Consider the following 24,485-nt stretch of genomic DNA (forward strand, 5'->3'; position numbering starts at 1 on the left):
ATGTTTACATACATAGATTCTAAGGAAATGTATTATGAAATTCAATAAACAGAATATAGTGCAATGGGTAAGAAAATATCCAAAATGGCCACTAAACACACGCCTGGCAATTTTTTACTTTTAATCCGCTTGTCTTAGAATACCTCTGTTTAATACCTCTTTTTTAGGGTTTTCATATGTAGAATCCATTCCTGATGTTATTTTTTTAATATCAGGTCAATCATGTCAAAGGTCAGGTCAAGGTTAAAATTGACCTCTGGGAGAACAACAAATGGAAACAACTTGATGAACATTCATGGTTCACTATTCATGATTTTGTTTTGTGAAAAGTGTCATTAACATGTCACAAGAACTGGTATTCATAATAACATGAATGTAAAATGATATAATCTAATGTCAAATATGTATCTTTTGCAACTACATCTGTATTCTCCAACCCACATCCTGTTCTACCTCATCCTTACAAGTATCCTCCTTATTAACATCACTCCTCATCTGTAGCTTGAACATATCATCAGTAACCATCTTCACCAGAGCAGTTACAGTACATCAGTGATGTACTTCTCACTCTCTGTGCCCTAAATTGATATTGCACCATGTCACATAGCTCTGACGGTGGGGTCACCCTTAGCAATGACAGGAACAAGAATATCCTAGATCTCCTATCCAAATTTTGTGACATCAAACGACTTGTCGTGGTGGTCTGCCACTTTCCACAACATCACTTGTAAATAAATGAGCCCACATGTGGTGCAACAGGTTGGTCGGTGTTGGAGGAAGGGCCATTGACTTGTGGCACCCACCTCACCCAGCACATCAGGGTAGCCTGGGAAGTTCCCTGCCAGCAAAGTGTAGTGTGCTCTGATCTTGCCTTTGTCATACATATAAGACTGTCCCATCCCAATGCTCCATCTATACTTTACACTGTAGGTCCACCTGATACACCCCAATACACAGCATACAACAGGACAAGAACATCAGTGTAATCACTGAGCATGTGTATCACACCCTTTCCAGAGATGGCTGCATCAGGGATATAGGAACTCATGGTGATGTCTGCCTCATCATGACTAAATGCAGTATCTATCGTCAGCACTGAAGGTGTACAACATGCTCAACGGCTTCTGCTTAATGTTCTTACTCTTCATGATGACATCTCATGTGGGTAAAGGACATTACTATTCACAACAGCATGGGGGCAAATTAGCCAAGGATGGGATTGAAGAGATGATCTTTCTGTGTGTGAGGAATCCTACACCCCAATATTTTATGACCAAGACACACCAGTGCTTCAACTCTCCCTCTGTTTCTGCACATTTTGGGGAAGGCTTCAGTCCACTCCACTCACATGCATCATGACAGCATCTTTCCTGATCGTTATGGCAGTCTGCTCCCCAGACTGGTCAGCAGAGACAGTGATCCAGAATCCATCATGGTGCCGACAGACAAGGTCTAGCTTAGCCTCTATGCTATGGCATGGAGCACATGCATCTTCAGCAGGCACTGGGTTAGATATCAAGCACACTGCACATGGCCAGCATGGAAGAAGTGCTTCAGTCATGTGCTTCATGAGAGAAAAGGTGAAGTTAATGTCAATGTGTCTCCCTGCGCATTCAAACTGGTGGATGTGAAGTGTAGGAAGAAGTTGTCTACCCACTGTCAGCCAGTAGGATGGAGATGTGCAGTGTCCAGGTAGGCTACTGCTGTATCTGTTCAAATGTCTTTGGCCAAGTTGATAGAAACCACTTCAGAGTGCTGCTGATACACTCAGGACTGACCACTGAACTTGCCTGTCATGTTCTGCAACCACATGCATTTCCACTTCCAGTGCTGAACCTTGCATCAGTTTTGCAATGCAGCTGAAGAATATAAGATGCTTATATACCTGCAAGGTGTCAACAAACGGCTCCATGTCAATTGTGAGGTGAATAGGGCCTGCTGTACATGTCAACCAGTGACCATATCTGCTGCCTGCTTGGACACCTGGTTGGACGATAAGGTTTGAGAGAGACCTTGACCTGACCTTTAGCACATAGGCCAAAGACTGACCAGCAAGTCAAAATATAACATTAGAAATAGATTCTACACCTATGAATGCCCCCCCCCCCCCAGGTCCCCATATGAATCACGTTCACGAAGTTCACAGATTCCCTCACACAACTGCAATATTTTGTTGTTTTTAACATAATTTAGTACAATGGAACATCACCATGGGATGGACACCATCTTTGATTTGACAATACAAAATTAACTGATGGTAATTTCACTGATTCAGCCATATTTCTTGAACCCTAAGACCTAGTTTTAGACACCAAAACCACCTTTCTAGGTTGAACAGTATCATAAAGCCATTTAAGCTCCTGGCAGTCATATTGGACGCCATCTTGAAAATGATGGCTTTACAAGAAATATAATTTCCTAGATTTTTTTGTATGTTCTTAAGCATGCCTAGACGTACCAGAATCAATTGAAAAACCTTTTGTATATTTTTTTGGGGGGGGTTAATAGTATGTTTTCATATATTGACCCATGTAATTTTCGCCTAGTGTTATAACATAAAATGCATGATAGCACCCATAAAGCTACCATTGGTGCAAGGCTATCACATATTTTCTAACTCTAGACATGCATACCTTGACAAAAATCACTATGAGCATTAATCACCTCAGATGGTAATGACCAACCCCCCTGGCTCACGGACTATATCACAGGCAGGCCTATACACACAGTTCACACTCTTCCCCTGAAATATGTTGCATGCTTGCATACTAGTAATTAAATATACTTATTTGTGCTTCTACTAGAACCACTAATGTCATAACACTATATTAGTTGGTTCCGCTATTGTATTTATTATTACACACATACACGTTTGTAGAAACTGAGGAAATATTTTTGGCATTAATTAATGGAATGGCGGGATTTTACAAAGAGAAGAATGAAAGTTTAAACAGCGATATGCATGGGGTTTGACAGCGTCTTTCTCCGTCTTTCTATTGTCCAATAAATACTTTATAGCAAATAAATTTGCCCCACCAACCAAGCCGAAATAAACAAACTATTGTTCAATTCAAAGGAACTATTGGCTTGAGAAAACATACTTTACATTGCCAAAGCAAGTGTCAAAACATTTTTTGGGAAATTATACAACGAACAAAAGAGTAAAAATAACAAATGACAACTACAATTCGAGTGTAGAACAAAAAGAAAAAGAACTCAAAAAGAAAAATGACTCAGCAAACATAACGTTTGCTCACTCACCTGCTCCACCCCTTGGTTGGTTTCGGAACTAAACCTCACGCTAGATGTGTGACGTGTGTGAAAGGTTTTGAAAATGAAATGGGTCAAGACTCTTGGGCTCACTGTATCTGCTGCTATGCTCACGCACCTTTATGTCTTACCTCAGGTACTTACTTTACCTTTATGTCTTACCTCAGGTACTTACTTTACCTTTATGTCTTACCTCAGGTACTTACTGCACCTTATATCTTACCTCTATCTTATTTCAGGTACTTACTGCAGCTTATATCTTACCTCAGGTACTCACTGCACCTTATATCTTACCTCAGGTACTTACTGCAGCTTATATCTGACCTCAGGTACTTACTGCATCTTATATCTTACCTCAGGTACTTACTGCATCTTATATCTTACCTCAGGTACTTACTGCATCTTATATCTTACCTCAGATACTTACCGCACCGGATAGATATCCGGTACTATGTGTAAATATGTAGATAATGTGTTTCTTGTTTGTTTGTTTTATTTCATCTCTCTTCCTCCTTGCCCCCCCTTCTTCTTCTTCCCTTTCTCTTATGGAAATAAAAACGATGTAGAGCTTGCACAAAAACAAATTTCACCCACTGTTTTACACATGTAAACCTGTGATGTGACAATAAAGTTGATGCTGAACTATTTTCAGATTTCAACATACAGCACATCATTTAAAAGCTGACTGTGTCCTCTTTTCATTGGAAATATGATTGGCAGAATAAGCTAACCTGATTTCAGAGAAGACAATAAGTTTAACAGTTCAAAAGGGCTTTATTAACAGACATAGTCCAGTACACAAGCAACAGATCAGGCTCAGTTGTAAAGGTTCATAAATGGGTAACTGGCAAAACTCTGCCTCAGAGGCAGAGGTTATTAATTAAAAAAAAGACAAGTAGACGTCCAAAATGCAAGAGGTAACTATAGCTCTATAGCACAAAGACTAAGCAATGCACTGAACAAAAAGAGGAAATTAAACAGGCCAGGATATACAGGTGAAACAATCCTTTTCAACACAGGTGGAAACACTAAAATAGGCATGAGAGACTAACAGATCTAACAGGATCTATTATGCATTATCCAGTGACCAGGTGCAAAGCTGGTGACAGTACAGTATGTATGAGAATATGATTTGTTTATGATCCAGTGTCATGAACACAGTCATCAGAGCAGACAACAAAGATACTTAAATAAGACAATATGTTCATTTGTGTTTATTTCCATTCAGGCTGAGTAACTGTGGCTTATCAGAGAGCTGCTGTGGAAAGCTGGCCTCAGTTCTCTGTTCCAACTCTAGTCTTCAAGAACTGGACTTGAGTTATAATGACTTGACCGATTCAGGGGTGACGCTGCTCTTACCTGGACTTGAGAGTCAACAATGTAGACTGAAGATCCTCAGGTTAGATCAGTTCATGATGATGTTGAGTTCCATTATGTTATAACTATAGAAATGTGATGATTGTTTCCGTCTCTGTGTCTGTGTTACACTACTGTTTCATTTCTGGATAAATAACTTATCGCCCTATCTATTTTTTCAGGTTGAGACAAACTAACCTCACAGAGAAATGCTGTAAGGAATTGTCATCACATTTCAGTTCCAACTCATCTAGTCTGACAGAGTTGGATCTAAGTGCCAATGAGTTACAGAATTCAGGAGTGAAAGTGCTCTCTGTGGGACTGAAGAGTCCAAACTGCACACTGGAGATTCTGAGGTTAATAATGCGTTTTCTCTCTATGTGGATCTCTACGTGAATATCAGAAGCAATTTGTTAATATGTTTTGTTTCTCTGCAGATTGTCACACTGTTTGGTCTCAGATGAAGGCTTTTCTTGTCTGGCCTCAGCTCTGCGTTCCAACGTCTCCCATCTGAAAGAGCTCGACATGAGCTTCAATCAACCAGGAGACTCAGGAGGAGAGCAGCTGCTCTCTGTTGGACTGGCTACACTCAAGTAAGTAGAGGTTTGAAGTCATTCCATGCTGAAATGGTTTGTGAGAGATATGTTTGCAAGACACAACTTAAAATTGTTCAGGCTGCTACGGTGCCTTCAAGTCTTGGAAATGGTTCATGTGACAACTGGATTTGAACAGAAAAGTTGCATTTGTGATAAAACATAAAACACAACATTGTGTTTGTGATATCTCACTTTCACTTTTATTTTGGTCATCAGTTCAACCATGTAGACAATACACTACATGTGCATAAAAACAACAACAACAACAACAATAATGCATTATATTACATAGTTATGACCAAAAAAGGTATAGGCTGAAGCTAATTATTCTGCCTACCCTATCCACATACAGTACATACATGACAAAGAAAGAAAACAGATTTAAGTATTAACAAAAGAAAAACAGAAACAAGAAAGGCAGAAAAACAGAAACGAAGAGACTACCTGTCCACAAGCCAACTTAAATATAGGTCGACTCCCTTTGAATTCTAGACAGGCAGACAGAGCTACATTCTAACACCCCACTTCCTGGATTATTAACACAGCAGAAAAAGAAAACGGGACCATTTGTTTAAAAACGAGATCATTTTAACTTGATTCCGTTGTTAATTGTTAACACATCGGGTGCCAGAGGTTTATTAAAATATTGTACGTTCAGTGCCTGCTATTCTTCCATCCACTTACGTTGATATTTTTCGTGCTGTAGAAGCCCCGACGCGGAAGTGCATGTAAACAAAGTGTGCGTGCGAGACGGCGGAGGGTCCCGACTAACGCCTGGAACAATAATATTTCTAACGCGATCCTCCATTGCAGAGTGATCGCCGATCGAAAACGGCTCACTTCCACCACAGAAAAAAAAGAAAAAGAAATGGAGATATTAAGCTTTTAGTCAAGGAGTTAACATTGGAGCGGCCGACCGGAAGGATTTTTGACATGGTTCCACAGCCGGCCTCTCCTTCTCAGAGACTCCTTGGATGATCCCAAAGTTTTGTTAGAGCGCCCCACGTGGGCCCCACGTATAAAAGAAAATTGGGCCAAAAACGGTCCGGACCGTTTATGGCACCCCCCGCATGGATTCTCAAAAATGGTCCGGACTGTTTTTGGCACACAATGTGTTAATGATAAGGCTAACTGGATGAATATTAAAGACAGGCTTGTATGCGATCAGCTCATGTAATGTAAAACATTTTGGGAAGTCACGTGATATAGTACCTACAGTTCAGAGTTGATATGCATGCCTTCTTTTCATATTTACAAACCAATTTCAGCACTGACTTATTGGGGAATGATTGAAAGGTATTTGAAGATTCTGAATCTGGTGGGTAATTTTTGCGGCGATGACCTGTATGTGTTGGCTGGGGTTACAAATGCAGGAGCAAGAATGTGATATCAACTTGGAGGGAACAATGACCTAATAATAATTTTATTATGAGCAATTTCTGAGGGTACATCAAAAGTATTGCTGTAACACATAGGGCCCTATTTTGCACCCAAGTCGCTCTACCCACTATTTGGGGATTTAGCATGCCGTGTAGCAACTCATAATTGCTACATGGCGCAAGGGGCGTTTCCGTGGCCAAGTTGCTATCTTCCGACATCAGCCTTAAACACCTGCGCTACCCATTACATTATGCATAGTTTGGTTTGGGCGTTACATTAATAAAACCAATCAGCGTGCCAGATGCCATTGCCTTTAAGAGCAGGCTGCGCAAGCCGTTATGTCCAGTGCTATCTAATCTCTCTCCCTCTCTGCCCATGGAAGAGTGAAGAGGCAGTCTGACTTGGCCTTGGAATAACATTATATTTAATACACAAAATTATCACTCACACATTGCTGGTTATAGAGAACTTTAAATTACAGCAATCACTTGTGTCCTAATTAATTAAACTAAATGGTCAGGTGTTATTGCAAACGTAGATCAGACAACATTTTATTTGTCTTTGATAAGCTTAACTGGCAACCTCTGATAAAAAAAAAAGATTATTAACACAAGGAATTAACAGTCACAGTAAAATTGTAATGCCAATCACATTCACAATCACTTAATTCAGAAGTGTTGTGCTGAAAACTCTTCAGCCTCACTGAGGCACTTATGTAATGTCACACACTATAACCAAAATTTGCACACTACACTCTAGCCTTTGATTTGCTTTCAATAAAACCATATTTGATAGACATAATGATGACCTATCATGTTACTGATTTTAGAGAATGTTATATTATTGTAATCCGTTATTTATTTCCTGCGCAATGGATTAATAAAACTGAAACGTGTATTTTGGAGCGAATGGCACCGCGCAGCACAAATCATTGTCTGCTTTGAATGGACGATCACCTTTAGATCTTGAAGAACAAGTTAGTTCACAATACGGTAGTACAGTCAAAAAGCTGGGGGTCTTTTTGTGTTGTGGTCCAATAGTCGTCCCGATCCCGAATAGCCGGCCGACAAGCTCATAAAGTTAAAGTCGTGAGCTTTCCGGCTATTTTTTAGACTTCCCAAATCTTAACAATGCCCTCACAGACAAAATGATCCCTAACAATTTCAAACAATTGATGATAATCTGATAATCTGTCATCACATCTGTCATATGTACAAATATATGGTCATGTGTATGCTTTTTTGTCAAATGCCAATACAAATATTTGCACTGTTTCCTGATAACGAACAAGCTCGCCTCTGTCAACGGAGACTTGCATGGATGTTACACGAAAATCGGTGACCGATGCCTTGCAGTCTGTGGTGATTGTGTAATCATTCTATTCAATAGGTTGCCACTTTTGGCTGATGGTATTACTGGTCTTGTTTACATTAATGTGTCGCATGTGTGCGACACATTAATGTAAACAGAGATTGAGAAAAGACAGAAATGTAGCCCTTTAGTAGGCTACGGTCTACGGAAGTATTCACACTATTTTCCTCGCAGATGGGTTTTAATCGTCGGTAACCCAAAAATAATCTAACAAGTTACGTTTCCCTATAACGTAACAGAATACTTTTTAATGGCAGTAATCCTGTAATGTAACAAGTTACTTTTAAATGTAAAGTTACCCAACACTGCATATAATACATGTGTGTCTGTCTTGAGTGTGTACATGTGTCATATACAGTAATACATGTGCGTCTATGTGTGAGTGTATACATACATGTCATATAAATGTGTGTTTCATTCCTACAGGTTGGATCAAGAAGAAGAATATTCACCTCAACTCCTTAAAATATGTGAGTACAGACATGCGATACCATACCATATGATATTACTTTATTATTACCCTTTCACTGAAATTTGTCTTATGACACAGCAGCCATATAAAAAAATTATGAAATACACACATGTGCACATGCGCACGCACATGTCCACTATCGCACACAAGCACAGACACAATGAGTCATATAAGGTATGTGTGGACAAAAAAATATACTGTAAAATTTATTTTGTAAAGTAGCCCCCCCCATCTCTCTCTTTCTCTCTCTGTCCAGTGTAATTACAAAAAAATATACTGTAAATTTTATTTTGTAATGTAGCCCCCCCCCCATCTCTCTCTTTCTCTCTCTGTCCAGTGTAATTTCACAACTTGCTAAATTGATCAAAAATCACACAATTGCTTACTGCATTACATGAAACTAACTTAATAACGGCAACTGCTAATTTCGCTTTGATAACCATTAATGCTACTGGGTTGTTGTAATGTGCACTTATTTTTTCATGACAAGTACTGTGTAAACCTAGTGTTCATTCAAAATGAGATATTCCTCCAAACCTGGCTAGTATTGTCAAAAATGTTCTGCCCTTTTGGACATTTCAGCCCCTGCCCCTCTGTTCTTTCTCTGCACGTCCCTATGTGCTGTAGGAGCTATAAACAACGTTTTTCTTTTTTATGGTGATCATCTTGCCTAATATAAATCATCTTCTCTCTGCTCACTGGAGCCAATTATGAGAACTTCTGTTTTATCCTCATTTAGCTTAAGAAAGTTCTCACTCATCCAGCATTTTATACTGGACAGACAGGTCAACAATGGGTCTAGAGCGCAGGGGTCGTCTGGAGCTACTGAGAGATACAGCTGGGTATCATCAGCATAGAAATGGAAGTTCACTCCGTGATCGGCGATGAGTTCTCCCAGCGGTAGTATATACAGGGAGAACAATAAGGGACCCAGAATTGAGCCCTGTGGAATACCAGTAAATATAGTGTCTTGCTCAATTCACCACTGGTACCACATGGTTCTGATGTCTGACAGAGAGTCCGGGGTTCCCCGACTCTCTACCTGTTTCCTGCAGGAAAGCCCCCTCCATGCACACACACACACACACACACACACACACACACACACACACACACACACACACACACACACACACACACACACACACACACACACACACACACACACACACACACACGTGAGGGCGTCAACATTTTAGGATGCTAATTGAGAGAGAGAGAACTTTTGAAGACTTAAGTATTTTTATAAGCATGTACTCCAAATACTTTAACTGAAGTACACATTTGACTGACCAACTTTCACTGGTAGTTGAGTAATATTTGTATCTATACTTTGACTAAAATATCGGGGTTGAGTATTTGTCCACCACTGGCTATAATATGATTCATTAAAAAAGCTGGGGGGGGGGGTACTATTAATTACCATAATAATGTGGTATTTTGGTATATACCGTACTGTCAAATGTCATAATGTTACTTTGTACTTTAACTCATTACTTATTGTAAAATATTGTTTGTTGTTCTCTCCATCAGGTGTCCGTCCTCTCACACTGGACACAAACACAGCACACAGAAAGCTCTCTCTGTCTGAGAACAACAGAAAGGTGACATGGACCGGTAAGGATCAGAGGTATCCAGACCATCCAGACAGATTTCAGTCCTTCTCACAGGTTCTGTGTAGAGAAGGTCTGACTGGATGCTCTTACTGGGAGGTAAAGTGGAGTGGAAGGGCTTTTGTAGCAGTGAGTTACAGAGGAATCAACAGGAGAGTAAGGGGTCTTGACAATTTGCTTGGATTCAATGACAAGTCCTGGAGTCTGGATTGTGATGGTAGACGCAACAGATACTATGTCATTCACAATAAGAAGAGAACTGTCCTCCCTGTCCGTCCCTCTGGCTCCAACAGAGTAGCAGTGTATGTGGACTGGCCTGCGGGCATCCTGTCTTTCTACAGAGTGTCCTCTGACTCACACACACAACTGCACACCTTCCAGACCACATTCACTGAACCTCTCTATCCTGGGTTCTATGTGTTCCGAGGCTCCTCAGTGTCTTTGTGTCAGATAGAGTAAGTTGAAAACGCACGCACACACACACGCACGCACGCACGCACGCACACACGCACGCACTTGTTTAACCCTAAAAGTTATATGTGCAGTATTTTATAACATGATCTACAAGGTGTTGTAGATGTTTTATAGATCTGTGATTTTTGGTGTTTATAACATGGTCTATAACATGTAGATGATTTATAGATCTGTTATTTCCTGTGTTTATAATATGATCTATAACATGTAGATGATTTATAGATCTGTTATTTTCTGTGTTTATAACATGATCTATAGCATGTAGATGTTTTATAGATCTGTTCTTTTTTCAGTGTTTGTAACATGATCTATAGCACACTCTCACATAGTGAGGGTAGTGTTTGCCGAAAGGTACAGTTTGAAACCAAGGGTAAAATAGCAAAACTGCCAAAAATTGCCAGACAGAATCCTTGATGTTGCAGAATGGAAGTGGACTTTATTCACCTTCTTACATGTCAGGAAAATCATGAACAAAGACTGAAGCACAGCAGAACTCTATTTACAGCTGGACAGATTGGCCCTGGGTCTACTCCTCAACAGTCCTTCCTTGACTGCCAATCAGTGGCAGGTCCCCCTACTTATATAGGCTAGGCCCCTCCCATTGGACCGTACCAATCCTGAATTGAATCCTCAATTTAACCAGTTAATTGTAATGTCCAGAGACATTACAATTCATATCCACACTTTGTGTCACATATTACAAAACAAATTACCCACATGATAATAATTAATATTAGAGTACCCACCTTCCCACTTTACCAATTTTAAATGCTCCCTACACTGGAGTCAATGCAATCAAACAATCAACCATTAAACAATATATCAATACAGCCAAACAAATATCATTCTCTGCAACTTAAACAATAAAGAATAATTCAATAACACAGGAACTTACTAAAGTATGTTATATGTATTATCAGTGGCATGGTGAACTGCCACATGGTCATTTTAACTTTAACCCTTATTATACTTACAGTAGTTGTACACCAAAAATAGCCGATCTACAAGTGGTGTGCGCTTGTAGATTATAGCTATTTACACAATTTTTTTATATTCTGTAAGTAGTATAAAACAGGGCTCAAGTGGGCTCAAATATTATAATCTCCAAAATCTAATTTTGTTTGTTTGTTTGTTTTGTTTCTGTCTTTCAGTCCAGTCGTTCCATCCTGTTTCTCCCCCATCGTGCACACAGAACACACAACCAATGAATACAGGTCAGTCGTCCTAAACATATTCATTGGTAGCTTCTACATATCAAAGAGACCAATCGCTAAGACCCACCCCACAATGGCTATTGTCCAATCCTAGCTTAGCAACCATTGTTACTTAGGCAACACCACATTCCACACACACACACACGCACACGCACACGCGCGCGCGCGCGCACACACACACACACACACACACACACACACACACACACACACACACACACACACAATGTTAAGAATGCCATTGATTTATGAATTTAGATGATCATTTCAGGAATGTCATTGCTCTTTATTTTAATCATATTACTTTTATGTGTCTGTAATCATGGGTCACAAATTAGCCTTTTCTAGAAACCCTACATATAATAAATCGGTCTGATGTTACTTGAATCAAAAGTGTTTACATCATCGTACCTGTTAAATAATCATTAAAAAAATGTATTGTAAAGGAACTTGATGTGAAGTGGCAACATGACAGCTAATAATACAGATTGTATCAATAAAAATGTTTGTTTTATATCATATAGATTTTATATCAATACAAATGATTGTTTTGTGTCACAGGTTCCAGGTCCCCGGGTCGGGGCTGTTCCAGTGCAATGAGACAGGGTTGGTGTTTGGAACGACAGGGGAAGGAGAAGTCCTCTACAGGACTGTTCAGTGGGAGGAAAGATGTCTCCAGTCAACAGAAGGGACTCCTGCAGGTCCTCTGTTTGACATCAAGTGTCCTCAGAAGTCTGTCCGCCAGCTACACCTGCCACACTGTGGTGAGCACTGACTGCTCTTAGCATTGTGTCATCACTTTCAAGGTCCTTGTTTAATGGGACAGAGAATAACAGATAATACTTCGTTGAAACACACTGTGTGATATTGTATTATATTTAGATGGTTTAAGCATGTGTTTTTTTTTGTTTAGTTTTTTTTTTTGGGGGGGGGGGGGTATTTTAGGTAATGCTATGATGCTTAAAGGTGCTGTAAGTCATATATGGTGTATATATTTTGTACAATTGTATATGTTGTATTAGGGCCCGAACACAGCAAGTGTTTATTATTATTTGTAGCACAAATGAATTGCCCCCTAAAATAATTCAAAGTTGAACCCCACTATACGATTTCATTTACATGTATAAAACGGCCTCATCTTCAGGAAAATGACAAAATAAGTTATGACACATGTAGGGCTGTATCCAAACCCTGTTTTTAGGATTCGAACTTCGGGGAGGAATTTCGAACGGACGTTCGAACCATCGTATTTAATTATTTAATTAATGAAACGATGGTTCGAACGTCGAACCATCGTTTTTAATCAATTAATTAACAAAACGATAGTTCGAAAGTCGAACCATCGTTTTATTTATTAATTAATTAATAAAACGATGGTTCGAAAGTCGAACCATCGTTTTATTAATTAATTAATACAACGATGGTTCGAAAGTCGAACCATCGTTTTATTTATTAATTAATTAATAAAACGATGGTTCGAAAGTCGAACCATCGTTTTATTTATTAATTAATTAATAAAACGATGGTTCGAAAGTCGAACCATCGTTTTATTTATTAATTAATTAATACATTATAGAGCCGACATTGCATAGTCTATTGGTTTTTAAAAAAGTGGTTTCATAATGCCCATAATGTATTGAAAGGATTTAAGGATCAAACAAGACAAGATATTTCCCAAAGTTTAGGATTTATTGCTGAAGAACTCCCAGCTCCCAGAACCAGACAGTATACAAGCAATGCAGAAAAATAAAAAATAAAACAGGCGCATTAATTTTCAGTGTCTTTTTTTTCTCCAGACAACTCGCTCTCTTTTTGGCCAATATCTATTATCTAACAATACGACAGACACTATTCTGCACAGGGCTGTTAGTTACATTAAACAACTATAAAACATAAGTATGGCAGGGCGTGGAAGCTTGAAACAGTTAACAAACAATGACTTTTAAAATAAAATGCGTCACTCTCGTCTCGTGACGAACCCAAAAAAAAAAGTCTTGCCGATTCGGCCCTCACCTCTCCTATACTCTCTTCATGTTGTGTGCCAAGAACACTAGTTTGTCCACATTGTCAGGGAGGAGGCAGCTCCTGGTCTTATTAACTATATATCCTGCCTTGGAAAAGATGCGTTCCGATGCTGTGGAAGTGGCTGGGATACAAAGGCAGTGTTTTGCTGCCAACGCAAGTTTCGGGTAGCGGTCAGAATTCGCCTTCCACCACAGTAGCGGGCCGGACTTTACTTTGGACCTGTCTTGAAGGTAACGCTCCATCTCTTTTTTAACAGAGTCTCCGTCGCCTTCCTCCCCCTCCTCCTCCTCACCCCCCGACTGAAGCAACATTTCGATCTCATGCTGTTTCTTTTTTTTGGGCAGTGGTCCCGCTGGGGCCTCAGTCTCCTCTCCCTCGCTCGCACCGTCTTCCTCCGGTGTGTCACGCTGGTGTATGTGGTCAGCCAGGAGAACCACCTGAAGTAATAATATCAAAACATATTTTATTGATAATTAAAATCGGAGAAAAGGTTGTGCATAGACAGGCTACAATGTGGCATATTAAGATAGTTGTATGAATATCTACGATAGTGTTTTTCATATTTAATATATTAGCCTAACCTGGATGTATACGTTGTCCTTCATCTCATCATCAACGAATTTGAGATGTTTGAACCGGGGGTCCAGGGCTGCAGAAAGGAGATAGATGCTGGTGGCCTCCAGGTTTAGTAGCTCCCATCTAGTGTCAATTTCGGTGATGAGGGACTTTTTAAGATCTCTTACAGCAGGGCTATCTTCCTCCACTGGTGACAAGTGGCTTTTCTTTAGGTTACTTAACATGGGCACGGTTGCTGACAATGACACATTGTCCTCTTTGGAAAAGAGTTCTGTGAGCGTCTCTAGAGGGTGAAGCACGTCCGCGACATCTGCTGCCAGGTTCCACTGATCCGAATTGAGGTCGAGTAAACGATCTGATTTCTTGGAGATGGTGGGGTCGGACAACACGGCTGTTATTGGCCAGCGTTGCTCCACCAAGCGATCCAGCATAGCTAGTGTGGAGTTCCAACGAGTGGCTACGTCTGGGATAAGCTTGTGCTTATCTTTGTGTGTGTCACTGTCATTGTCATTCGGCAACAATGCCTGCTCAGTTTGTTTAGTTTTCAAAGCAGCTGTAGCTTTTGCACTTTTTCTGAAATGCCCTACAAGATTCCTACCCGCTGCAACAGTGCGTTGTATTGTTGCGCTATGTTTTATAGATGCGTTTATACACAGCTGTAATGTGTGTCCCGAGCAGCGGACCCCCTGCACCTTGCCCCAATGTTCGGGGTCTGCTTTCAATGTGTCGGTACACAGCGTCATATTACTGGCGTTGTCATGTACAACAGCGACTCGTTTGTAGTTCGGTATGACGTAAGCGTCAGCCACTTCACTAAGTCGTTGTGCTATGTTAACTCCAGAGTGTTTGACTTCCAGCTCTTTTGTTTCCAAGACGTATCCGAGTAGTTTCCACTCGTCGGAAATAAAGTGACAGGTGACTGCCATATAAGCCTCCATCCCCATGGACGTCCAAATGTCTGTTGTGAATGCTACAGCCATGGCATTGTCTATACAAGATGAAACCTTGTCCCGCACGGCCTCATGCTTCAGGGTTATGGATTTGGAAACGGTGGTTCTTGTGGGCATGGTGTAACCTGGAGCCATCACTTTAACTAACTTTTTGAATCCAGCACCCTCTACTACATTTATGGGCCTCATGTCTAAAGCAATAAAATCAACAATGCCGTCCAATATCGCCTTCTTTCTCTTCTCAGTTAATGGCTGTTCAAACTGCAGCTGCGTCTGTGTTGTTGTAGAAGCGGGAGACGGGTCCAGATCCAGCTTGTGTACCTACAATAATGCATTTTAGTATTATTAGCCTATATTATTTAGCTCTCATTACATTTATTTGAGTCCAACAGCCGCAGCGGCCTGGCCTGCACAGCGATACTTATAATTAGCGCCGATACTTACATTTGTTACATGAGCAGCCAGATTTGTTGTGCCACCGTGGAATGCCATATGTTTGTCGCATATTTGACACACAGCCTTTCTTTTATCCTCTGTTAATGAGAAGTATTTCCACACTAGGGATTTCTTCCCACTTGTTGCGCTTGCAGCTGCCATTATTGATTTCCTGATTATGACCCCTCCTCACCTCGACTCAACTCGCTGACTGTGTGGAATCATTGGAGAGACACACTGTGCGTGCGATGCGATTGTGCGTGACTTTCGTGACTTTCAAATTATTGTCAACACAACATAGTAGACCTACTGTGATATTCTGATATATATCACATTCTGATATATATTTTTCATTTTTTTAAATGAAACGATGGTTCGAACGTCGAACCATCGTTTTTAATCAATTAATTAACAAAACGATAGTTCGAAAGTCGAACCATCGTTTTATTTATTAATTAATTAATAACGATGGTTCGAAAGTCGAACATAAAAAGTCGATATATATCACATTCTGATATATATTTTTCATTTTTTTTTTTTTTTTTTAAATATATATTTATATTAAAAAAAGCGGAGGTTCGAACTCATTAATTAAAATTCGAATCCCGACATAACGAACGAAGGTTCGAACCTTCGAACGTTTGGATACAGCCCTAGACACATGTACAATTGGCTCTCGTAGGCCGCAATTGGCCCGTGGGCCGCCTATTGGGGAACCATGTGTTAGGGCATCATCTTCAGGGAAATGTCAAGTGTTGCCCCGACGCAAATCGTGGGTTGCAGCTGACCCAAGGAATCTTTGGGGGTAAATGGTGTTTATATGACAAACGTTTTGCATTTGTAATTCACACTGTGGGCATAAGTGAAAGAGCCATCAATACACCCTTGAAATGTGGGGTCAATTAGACAATGATTTGATAAAACAGACCCATTCAGAAAAACAACTAACGCACATCCTCCGTTCCTTGGTGCTAAGCTGAACTGTATGAGAACAAAGCGGGGCTCGCAACTCACTTTTTTAATGCTCCAAAGGTTATTTATTTATAACAAACAAGTAGTATATGACGTTTCGACCCTTCCGGTCTTTTTCAAGTAAACAGACCCATCCCACAAAGTTTACATGTACACGCGCACGTACACACACACACACACACACACACACACACACACACACACACACACACACACACAGATGTGATGTCTCTATATTCTCTGCCGTTGAGCAGGCTAGTGGTCTAACTGGTATATTGTGTCCCGTCTTTGTCATTGCAGAGCTGATAAAGAGGTCGTGTGAGGTATTGCTTGACTACCAGCCACACTATGAGCTTGAACTGAAGCTCAAAGTGGGAGACATCATTGACTTCATTGAAGAGGTACATTTATTACCTTCACCTGGCTAATACGCTAAGCACCAGGATACTGTATTAACTAACTCCAAGCTAGCAAACTTTCTAACTATTGTGACAAGAAAAGACAGTGGGGGAAAAATACAAATAATTGCATTGTCATTGTTATTACATCTCAGCCATTCCCCTGCATTTCGTTGCACACCCTGTCTGTATAATGTGGAGCTAGAAGGAGAGCTTGTCATTGAAGTCATGGTGTATGTACTGGTACTGGTATACTGATAATGGTGCAAGGCCCAAGCACACAATAGCGCAAGTGCGCAGACTGCGCACACACACAAAACAGCATGCACATTATCTCTTTTTTGACACGTTAAATTATTGCCATTTTAGCCATCTTCTATAAAGCACAATAATGTAGTGCTGCTGTGTCAAAACCTAAATATTTGAAAATAACTCAGGCCCAGACAGAAATGAAACATTTTCAGATGGGGGTCCATGGGTAAAATCAAATGTATTAAAATATTTGAAAATAGCAGATCTACAAGCTCAGAAGCGTTGCATCGCTTGTGAGCTTGTAGATCGGCTATTTTCAAATAGCCAAAGTCTAAATAGGGCTGAAGTGCTTTATGTATGTTTTGTCATATTGATTAAAATCTACAAAGCAACTAGTAGTTACTAAAGTTTTCAAATAATTGTCGTGGAGTAAAAGTATACTTTTTGCCTCTGAGATGTATTGGAATAGAAGTAAAAGTATTGCAAATTGGAATACTCCAGTCAAGTAAAAAATACCTTAAAATTATACTCAAGTACAGTAGGTACTTGAGTACATGTACTAAGTTACTTTCCACCACCGTCAGCATTAGATTAATTACTTAAGTTACTCACCTTCTACAAACATGACGAAAGAGAACACACTTTTGTTCCATAGGCCCACATTGTCTTGGTTTCAGAGAGCATGGTGGTAAATATTAACTTTTGCCCCAAAGTCTTTATATTCCATAATATGATGTCCCACGTCCATCTGGACGGTGGTGTTTACTTTTTGAGAAAGTCAACGTAAAGGCTTGACGCTGCGACGCACGTTAGTCAAGGAGCCCCGAGAACGCTGTTTCCATAAAAAAAAATGCACATTTCAAAATAAGAGTTGTTTTAATCTATACTTGTAATGTTATAATTCAACACACGTTTTATTTTGAAATACTACTGGAAATAGAAGTAGCCAGGTAGCCTACTTCACGCTATTGGGATTAAATCAGCAGCTTTATGTTATGGAACGGGGAAAAAAAGAAAAACAGCCAGACAAAAAGTGGGGGGTATGAAATCACGGATCTGTGAGAGTGAGGGTGTCACGTCGTACGCACAGTGAATGGGCGTGACGCCCCTGCGTTTCTCCATCTTGTAAACAATGATTTGATTTCAAATGTCAGTCACCTGTCTATGACGCGTCACGCTCTCATCACGCTCAGCGCAGTACGTGGATACGTCATCAACGTCATTGCTTATTTTAATCGGATTCGGTTGAAAACATTAAAACAATGTCATAGTCACACACTACATTTTATAAATTACATTTACTCCAAATATATAAGCTATTTATTTATTTATTGTGATGATAATATACGATAATAATAAAAAAAAATATATATATTATATATATTTTTTAAAAGCCTATTAAATCCAAGGGCCCCCATTGGCTCAGGACCCTGTGCACGTGCACACTGTGCACAAGCTATAATCCGTACCTGGGTAGGGAAGCAGGGCGGGGAGGGTGTCTCTGCATGTATTGCTACAGGCTGGGGCGGCACCTGTCAGCCGGGAGTGTTGGGCGGGAGGAGTAGGACAAAGGCCCTATGTCCTCCCGGTGGGGGCTCCTCACTGGCAGGTGAGCCAGTAGGCTACAACAGCAGTGACAACACAGTGTGTGTGGGCAGGAATTAATTGGGGAGAAAGGGGGGGTAAAAATTATTGGCTACACTGAATTTTGCGGGAAAAAATTACTTAAAAAATAACATCCTTAAAATAAACATACATACACAAACAACATACATTTTTTATTATACATTTTTGTGTGAGTCACATAAATTTTTTCTATTATGTTTCATGTTTGGAATTTTCTTCATACATTTTGGTTGGAGACAGGGGCGTCAATCTGTCTTGAGGCTGGAGGGGGTCCCTCGCGCGTGAATCGCGCGCGTGCGCGAAATTTTTTGGTTATATGGTGGATTTGGGAGGTTTCTGTCTTGGATTTTGGTTACTTTATTTCGGTTTTAGGGTTAGGTTAGGGTTATGTTATTTTGCCTAATTTTACTGATTTAATATCAAAATACTATTTCAACATTCATTTTTTATTATTCTAAATGACTTGGGGATGAGTAGCCCTGATCACCTCAAGGCAAAACACAGGTCGAGGCACAGCCAACTGCCAAGTAGGAGTAATATAAATTTTATTTTACCCACCGGCCACCACTGGCTGTTTCAAATAATGAGCAGAGCAGAGGAATTGAGCATCAACCATCTACGATTATCAATAGCTACTGTAAAGTATAACGAATAGAAGGTTTGGCACAGAGGCTTGTGAGTTTTGTTCAGAACATGAAGTTTTCTTTATATTAACTTAGTAAATGTACTCATCACCAGGCAGCCGCACTTGGAGTTGGTTTGTTTCAGGATAGACAGACACTAATAACAAATATAATCCAGCTGAGAAACTTTGGTCAACTTCATTATGTACAGTACTTGGCATAATACATGCAGTCCATTTGGAAACACTGGGCCCTACCTGGTCGTAGTGTCACTGTTGCCTGGGCTGGTCCAGGTCCATTGCATTGCTCCTAACATTATCAAAATTGCAGCTGCTAAATCCTTTGATCACTGATGACCGACATTCTCCGTGTCCTCCTCTTCACTTCGGTTTTGGTCAAACTACCTATAATTATTCACAACAAATCTTTGGATTTGATGATAACTCCCGTCAGTCCCGTGGTCGTTAGTTTGAGTCAGCAGGGGTCTATCACTTTCTGTTTCTTTTTCCTCGGTAGCTTTCACTGTTTTAAAATACTTGCTTAAATATGCACACTTTGCAGCTAGCACAGATAGCTCTTGTATCCTCTCATTATGTTGTTCAGCTCCTGATTATTTTCTTCCCAAATTCTACTTGTAAACAAACCGGTGAAACCACATGTTGCTGCGTCGTCGGGATAGAATACAAGAACGCTCGTCCCAAAACACACTCGCCCCGGGTATATCCGGCGGCCTCGGTCGGCGAAAAAAATAGGGGCGAGTGTTTTTTCCCCGTGCAGTGAAGGAAGGCGGTGCTGCGGACCAAACCATTTTGGGATTTACACGGGGGGGGGGGGGGGGCAAATAAATCCTTTAAAATACATCGTGTTTATGAGTGCAGTGCATGATTTCAAAAGTGGGTTCAGATTCTATTAAATAAGTATTTATTATTCTAAATTACTTGGGGGGGGTCTGGGGGGATCCAATCTGACTTGGGGGGGTCCAATCTGAAGCTAGGGGGGGGGCGAAACCCCCCCGTCCCCCCGGGATTGACGCGCATGGTTGGAGATGTTACTCTCCAAATGTACTTTCAGAACATGTTGTCCAACTGTTAAGCTTGATTTTTTTTAACAATACATCAAAATACATACACAGCACCTTATGTCTTGTGCCTTCAGCATGGACCTGGCTGGTGGTACGGCAGCTTGAATGGCAAGTCGGGGTATTTCCCTTCCAGCAGTGTCAGAGAACTGCCTCCAGATGAGACAGGTAAGACTCATGAGCTGTCTGGGCTTCATTAAAGGCGCTACACCATGAAATGAACCTTTTCATATGTTTTGTGTTTTGTTATACCCCCCAATAAATAAATGAATAAAGAAACAAACAATCAAATCTGAACACTTACTTTCAATTCTGAGAAAGTGTCTCTGGACAGGCCATTTCATTTGCTACTGGCCAATCACAGCGGGCTTTTGCTTTAAGCTTTCAAAAGAACCGAACCGCCATTTTGTTAATAATAATAATAATGAATATTATTAGTATTATTAGTAGTAGTATTATTTTGTCTCCTCTTCACTCATCCTACTGAAACAATTGAGTCTTGTTGTGAGACAAAACAATTGCTCCTCTTATCCTCCCAAATCGACAAATATATCCTCCGCCATCTTGCTAACATCGCTGACCATGAAATATGCTTTTTATTTTATCTGCATTCAAATGCTCATATTTATAACAGTGTTCATATACAGGCTCACAATGCGTTGTGAGCTTGTACGTCTGCAAATAAATACCCAAAGTACATACAGGACTGAAGTGGTTAATGTACGTTTTGTAAAAATAATTTAACTCTAAAAAAGTAGCTACTACAGTTTTCAAATAATTGTTGTGTACAATATTTGCCTACTTGAGTAAATGTACTTAGTTACTTCCCACCAAGCTTTAGCGTGTTTGGATAAAGATATTCCTGCATTGTAGCAAAAGCTTCCAAAATAAATAAATGAAAGCCATCACTGAAAATCCCCTCAAGCGCCCCTTGACAGTACAGGTCATTTTTGTATTGCAGCTGAAATGACTTCAAAACACACAGAGAAAGGATATGGCCATTCATTATATTAGTGGTCACAATAGCGCCCCTACACAATTTTCAAAGTTGAAGCCCCACAATACGGTTTCACCGTATGACAATTGGTGCACACATGTACAGTATCATGTCTCTTGGACCCATGACCTAAACCCAACAGGAAGTCAGCCATTTAGAATTTATTGTGGCGTTTCAGTGAATTTTATGCCATTTTCACAGGTCGTACATTAAGGAACTCCTCCTAGGAGGATTGTCAGATCCACCTCAAACTCGCTCAGCGTACACAAAAGACCTCAACGATGAAAGGTTATCAAAAGTTTGAGTTTTCGGAAAACAACATGACGTGTTGAAGCGTCAAACTGCAGGGACAGCGAGATCAAAATCCGACGCCGGGACCTGCCATGGTTATATTTCGGTTTAAACCGTTTCTTCTGCGGCTTAGCCGGTTCTGAACGGTTCTGAACGGTTCTGAACGGATCTGAACTGTTCTGAACGTCTCTTCCGTGGAACTGGCAGTTCCTACGCGGTGTGTCTACACAGGCATCCTTCAGGGTGACACACTTGCTCCTTTTCTCTTTGTCATTGTCGTTGACTACGTCCTCAGGCAAGCCTTAGACACCATCGCCTCCAAAGGTCTCACAATAGGCAGAAGATCTGGTCGTCAAAGTCAGAAGTGGCTGACTGACCTTGACTACGCGGATGACATCGCATTGATAGCTGAACACATATCCTCGGCTCAAGAGCTTTTAACATCACTAGAAGTGTCAGCAGCCAAAGTGGGCCTTTTGCTGAACGCCAAAAAGACAGAATGCCTGCTTCTGAATGAAGACTCTGATCACCCAACCATCTGCTCCATAAACGGCAGTGACATCAAAGAAAGTGAGGATTTCAAGTACCTTGGATCGTATGTAGTCAGTAGCAGAAAGGACTTCCTGACTAGGAAAGGTCAGGCCTGGAGTGCTTGCAATAAGCTACATCAAATATGGCAGTCAGACATCTCAAGAACCACCAAGATCAACCTTTTCAAAGCCTGTGTGGAAAGTATCCTTTTGTATGGTGCCGAAACATGGACAATGAATAAGGAGCTACGGGATCGTCTGGACGGAACATACACAAGACTCCTCATGCGTGTCCAGAACCTTTCATGGAGGAACCATCCCACTAAAGCTCAGATTTATGGTGGCATACCCTCCATCTCAGTTGTTGTGGCACAAAGAAGACTCCGCTTTGCTGGACATTGTCACAGAGCAAAAGACCAGGTCATTTCGGATATTCTTCTGTGGAGACTACCCTGCCCATCAAGAGGAACCAGACCACTCACATTTCCAGATGTTCTGAGTAGAGATACAGGACTGACTGTGAATGAACTTGGGGTGGCAATGAGCAACAGAGACCAGTGGAAGCAGCTTGTGTCGCAGATCTCGAGGGCACTCGAATGATGATGACGCGGTGTTGCTGGTCAGAATAGGCTCTGTCGCGGCGGTTCTTGTCTCGTGGTCCATGTTCCATAACGGCTCCGCCACGGTTCCAGCCGGCTCTTCCCCGGCGCACCTGGGACCTCCATGGCTCCCGCAGCTGTTACCTGACTACTCCGGTCCCACTGGCTGCTCTCTGTTCCCTGACTACTCCGGTCCCACTGGCTGCTCTCTGTTCCCTGACTACTCCGGTCCCACTGGCTGCTCTCTGTTACCTGACTACTCCGGTCCCACTGGCTGCTCTCTGTTCCCTGACTACTCCGGTCCCACTGGCTGCTCTCTGTTCCCTGACTACTCCGGTCCCACTGGCTGCTCTCTGTTACCTGACTACTCCGGTCCCACTGGCTGCTCTCTGTTCCCTGACTACTCCGGTCCCACTGGCTGCTCTCTGTTCCCTGACTACTCCGGTCCCACTGGCTGCTCTCTGTTACCTGACTACTCCGGTCCCACTGGCTGCTCTCTGTTCCCTGACTACTCCGGTCCCACTGGCTGCTCTCTGTTACCTGACTACTCCGGTCCCACTGGCTGCTCTCTGTTCCCTGACTACTCCGGTCCCACTGGCTGCTCTCTGTTCCCTGACTACTCCGGTCCCACTGGCTGCTCTCTGTTCCCTGACTACTCCGGTCCCACTGGCTGCTCTCTGTTCCCTGACTACTCCGGTCCCACTGGCTGCTCTCTGTTCCCTGACTACTCCGGTCCCACTGGCTGCTCTCTGTTCCCTGACTACTCCGGTCCCACTGGCTGCTCTCTGTTCCCTGACTACTCCGGTCCCACTGGCTGCTCTCTGTTCCCTGACTACTCCGGTCCCACTGGCTCCTCTCTGTTCCCTGACTACTCCGGTCCCACTGGCTGCTCTCTGTTCCCTGACTACTCCGGTCCCACTGGCTGCTCTCTGTTCCCTGACTACTCCGGTCCCACTGGCTGCTCTCTGTTCCCTGACTACTCCGGTCCCACTGGCTGCTCTCTGTTCCCTGACTACTCCGGTCCCACTGGCTGCTCTCTGTTCCCTGACTACTCCGGTCCCACTGGCTGCTCTCTGTTCCCTGACTACTCCGGTCCCACTGGCTCCTCTCTGTTCCCTGACTACTCCGGTCCCACTGGCTGCTCTCTGTTACCTGACTACTCCGGTCCCACTGGCTGCTCTCTGTTCCCTGACTACTCCGGTCCCACTGGCTGCTCTCTGTTCCCTGACTACTCCGGTCCCACTGGCTCCTCTCTGTTCCCTGACTACTCCGGTCCCACTGGTTGCTCTCTGTTCCCTGACTACTCCGGTCCCACTGGCTCCTCTCTGTTCCCTGACTACTCCGGTCCCACTGGTTGCTCTCCACACACCAGCAACCCGCTCCGGTC

General features: G+C 41.7%; 1 protein-coding gene across 1 annotated transcript in view; it reads left to right on the forward strand.

The window, feature by feature from the left end:
• Positions 1–24,485, forward strand: part of LOC308089960 (uncharacterized protein) — a 68,792-nt gene that overhangs the window by 38,817 nt on the left and 5,490 nt on the right. The window contains exons 11-19 of the mRNA XM_080434952.1: positions 4,499–4,669; positions 4,809–4,982; positions 5,064–5,219; positions 8,400–8,443; positions 9,979–10,513; positions 11,684–11,746; positions 12,308–12,510; positions 17,005–17,105; positions 20,759–20,849. Coding sequence (XP_080291078.1) covers positions 4,499–4,669; positions 4,809–4,982; positions 5,064–5,219; positions 8,400–8,443; positions 9,979–10,513; positions 11,684–11,746; positions 12,308–12,510; positions 17,005–17,105; positions 20,759–20,849 — 1,538 coding nt within the window. The remainder of the gene's footprint in view (positions 1–4,498; positions 4,670–4,808; positions 4,983–5,063; positions 5,220–8,399; positions 8,444–9,978; positions 10,514–11,683; positions 11,747–12,307; positions 12,511–17,004; positions 17,106–20,758; positions 20,850–24,485) is intronic.

This window comes from Gymnoscopelus braueri (genome assembly GCF_963280865.1).
Source record: "Gymnoscopelus braueri genome assembly, chromosome: 1".
Lineage (NCBI taxonomy): Eukaryota > Metazoa > Chordata > Actinopteri > Myctophiformes > Myctophidae > Gymnoscopelus > Gymnoscopelus braueri.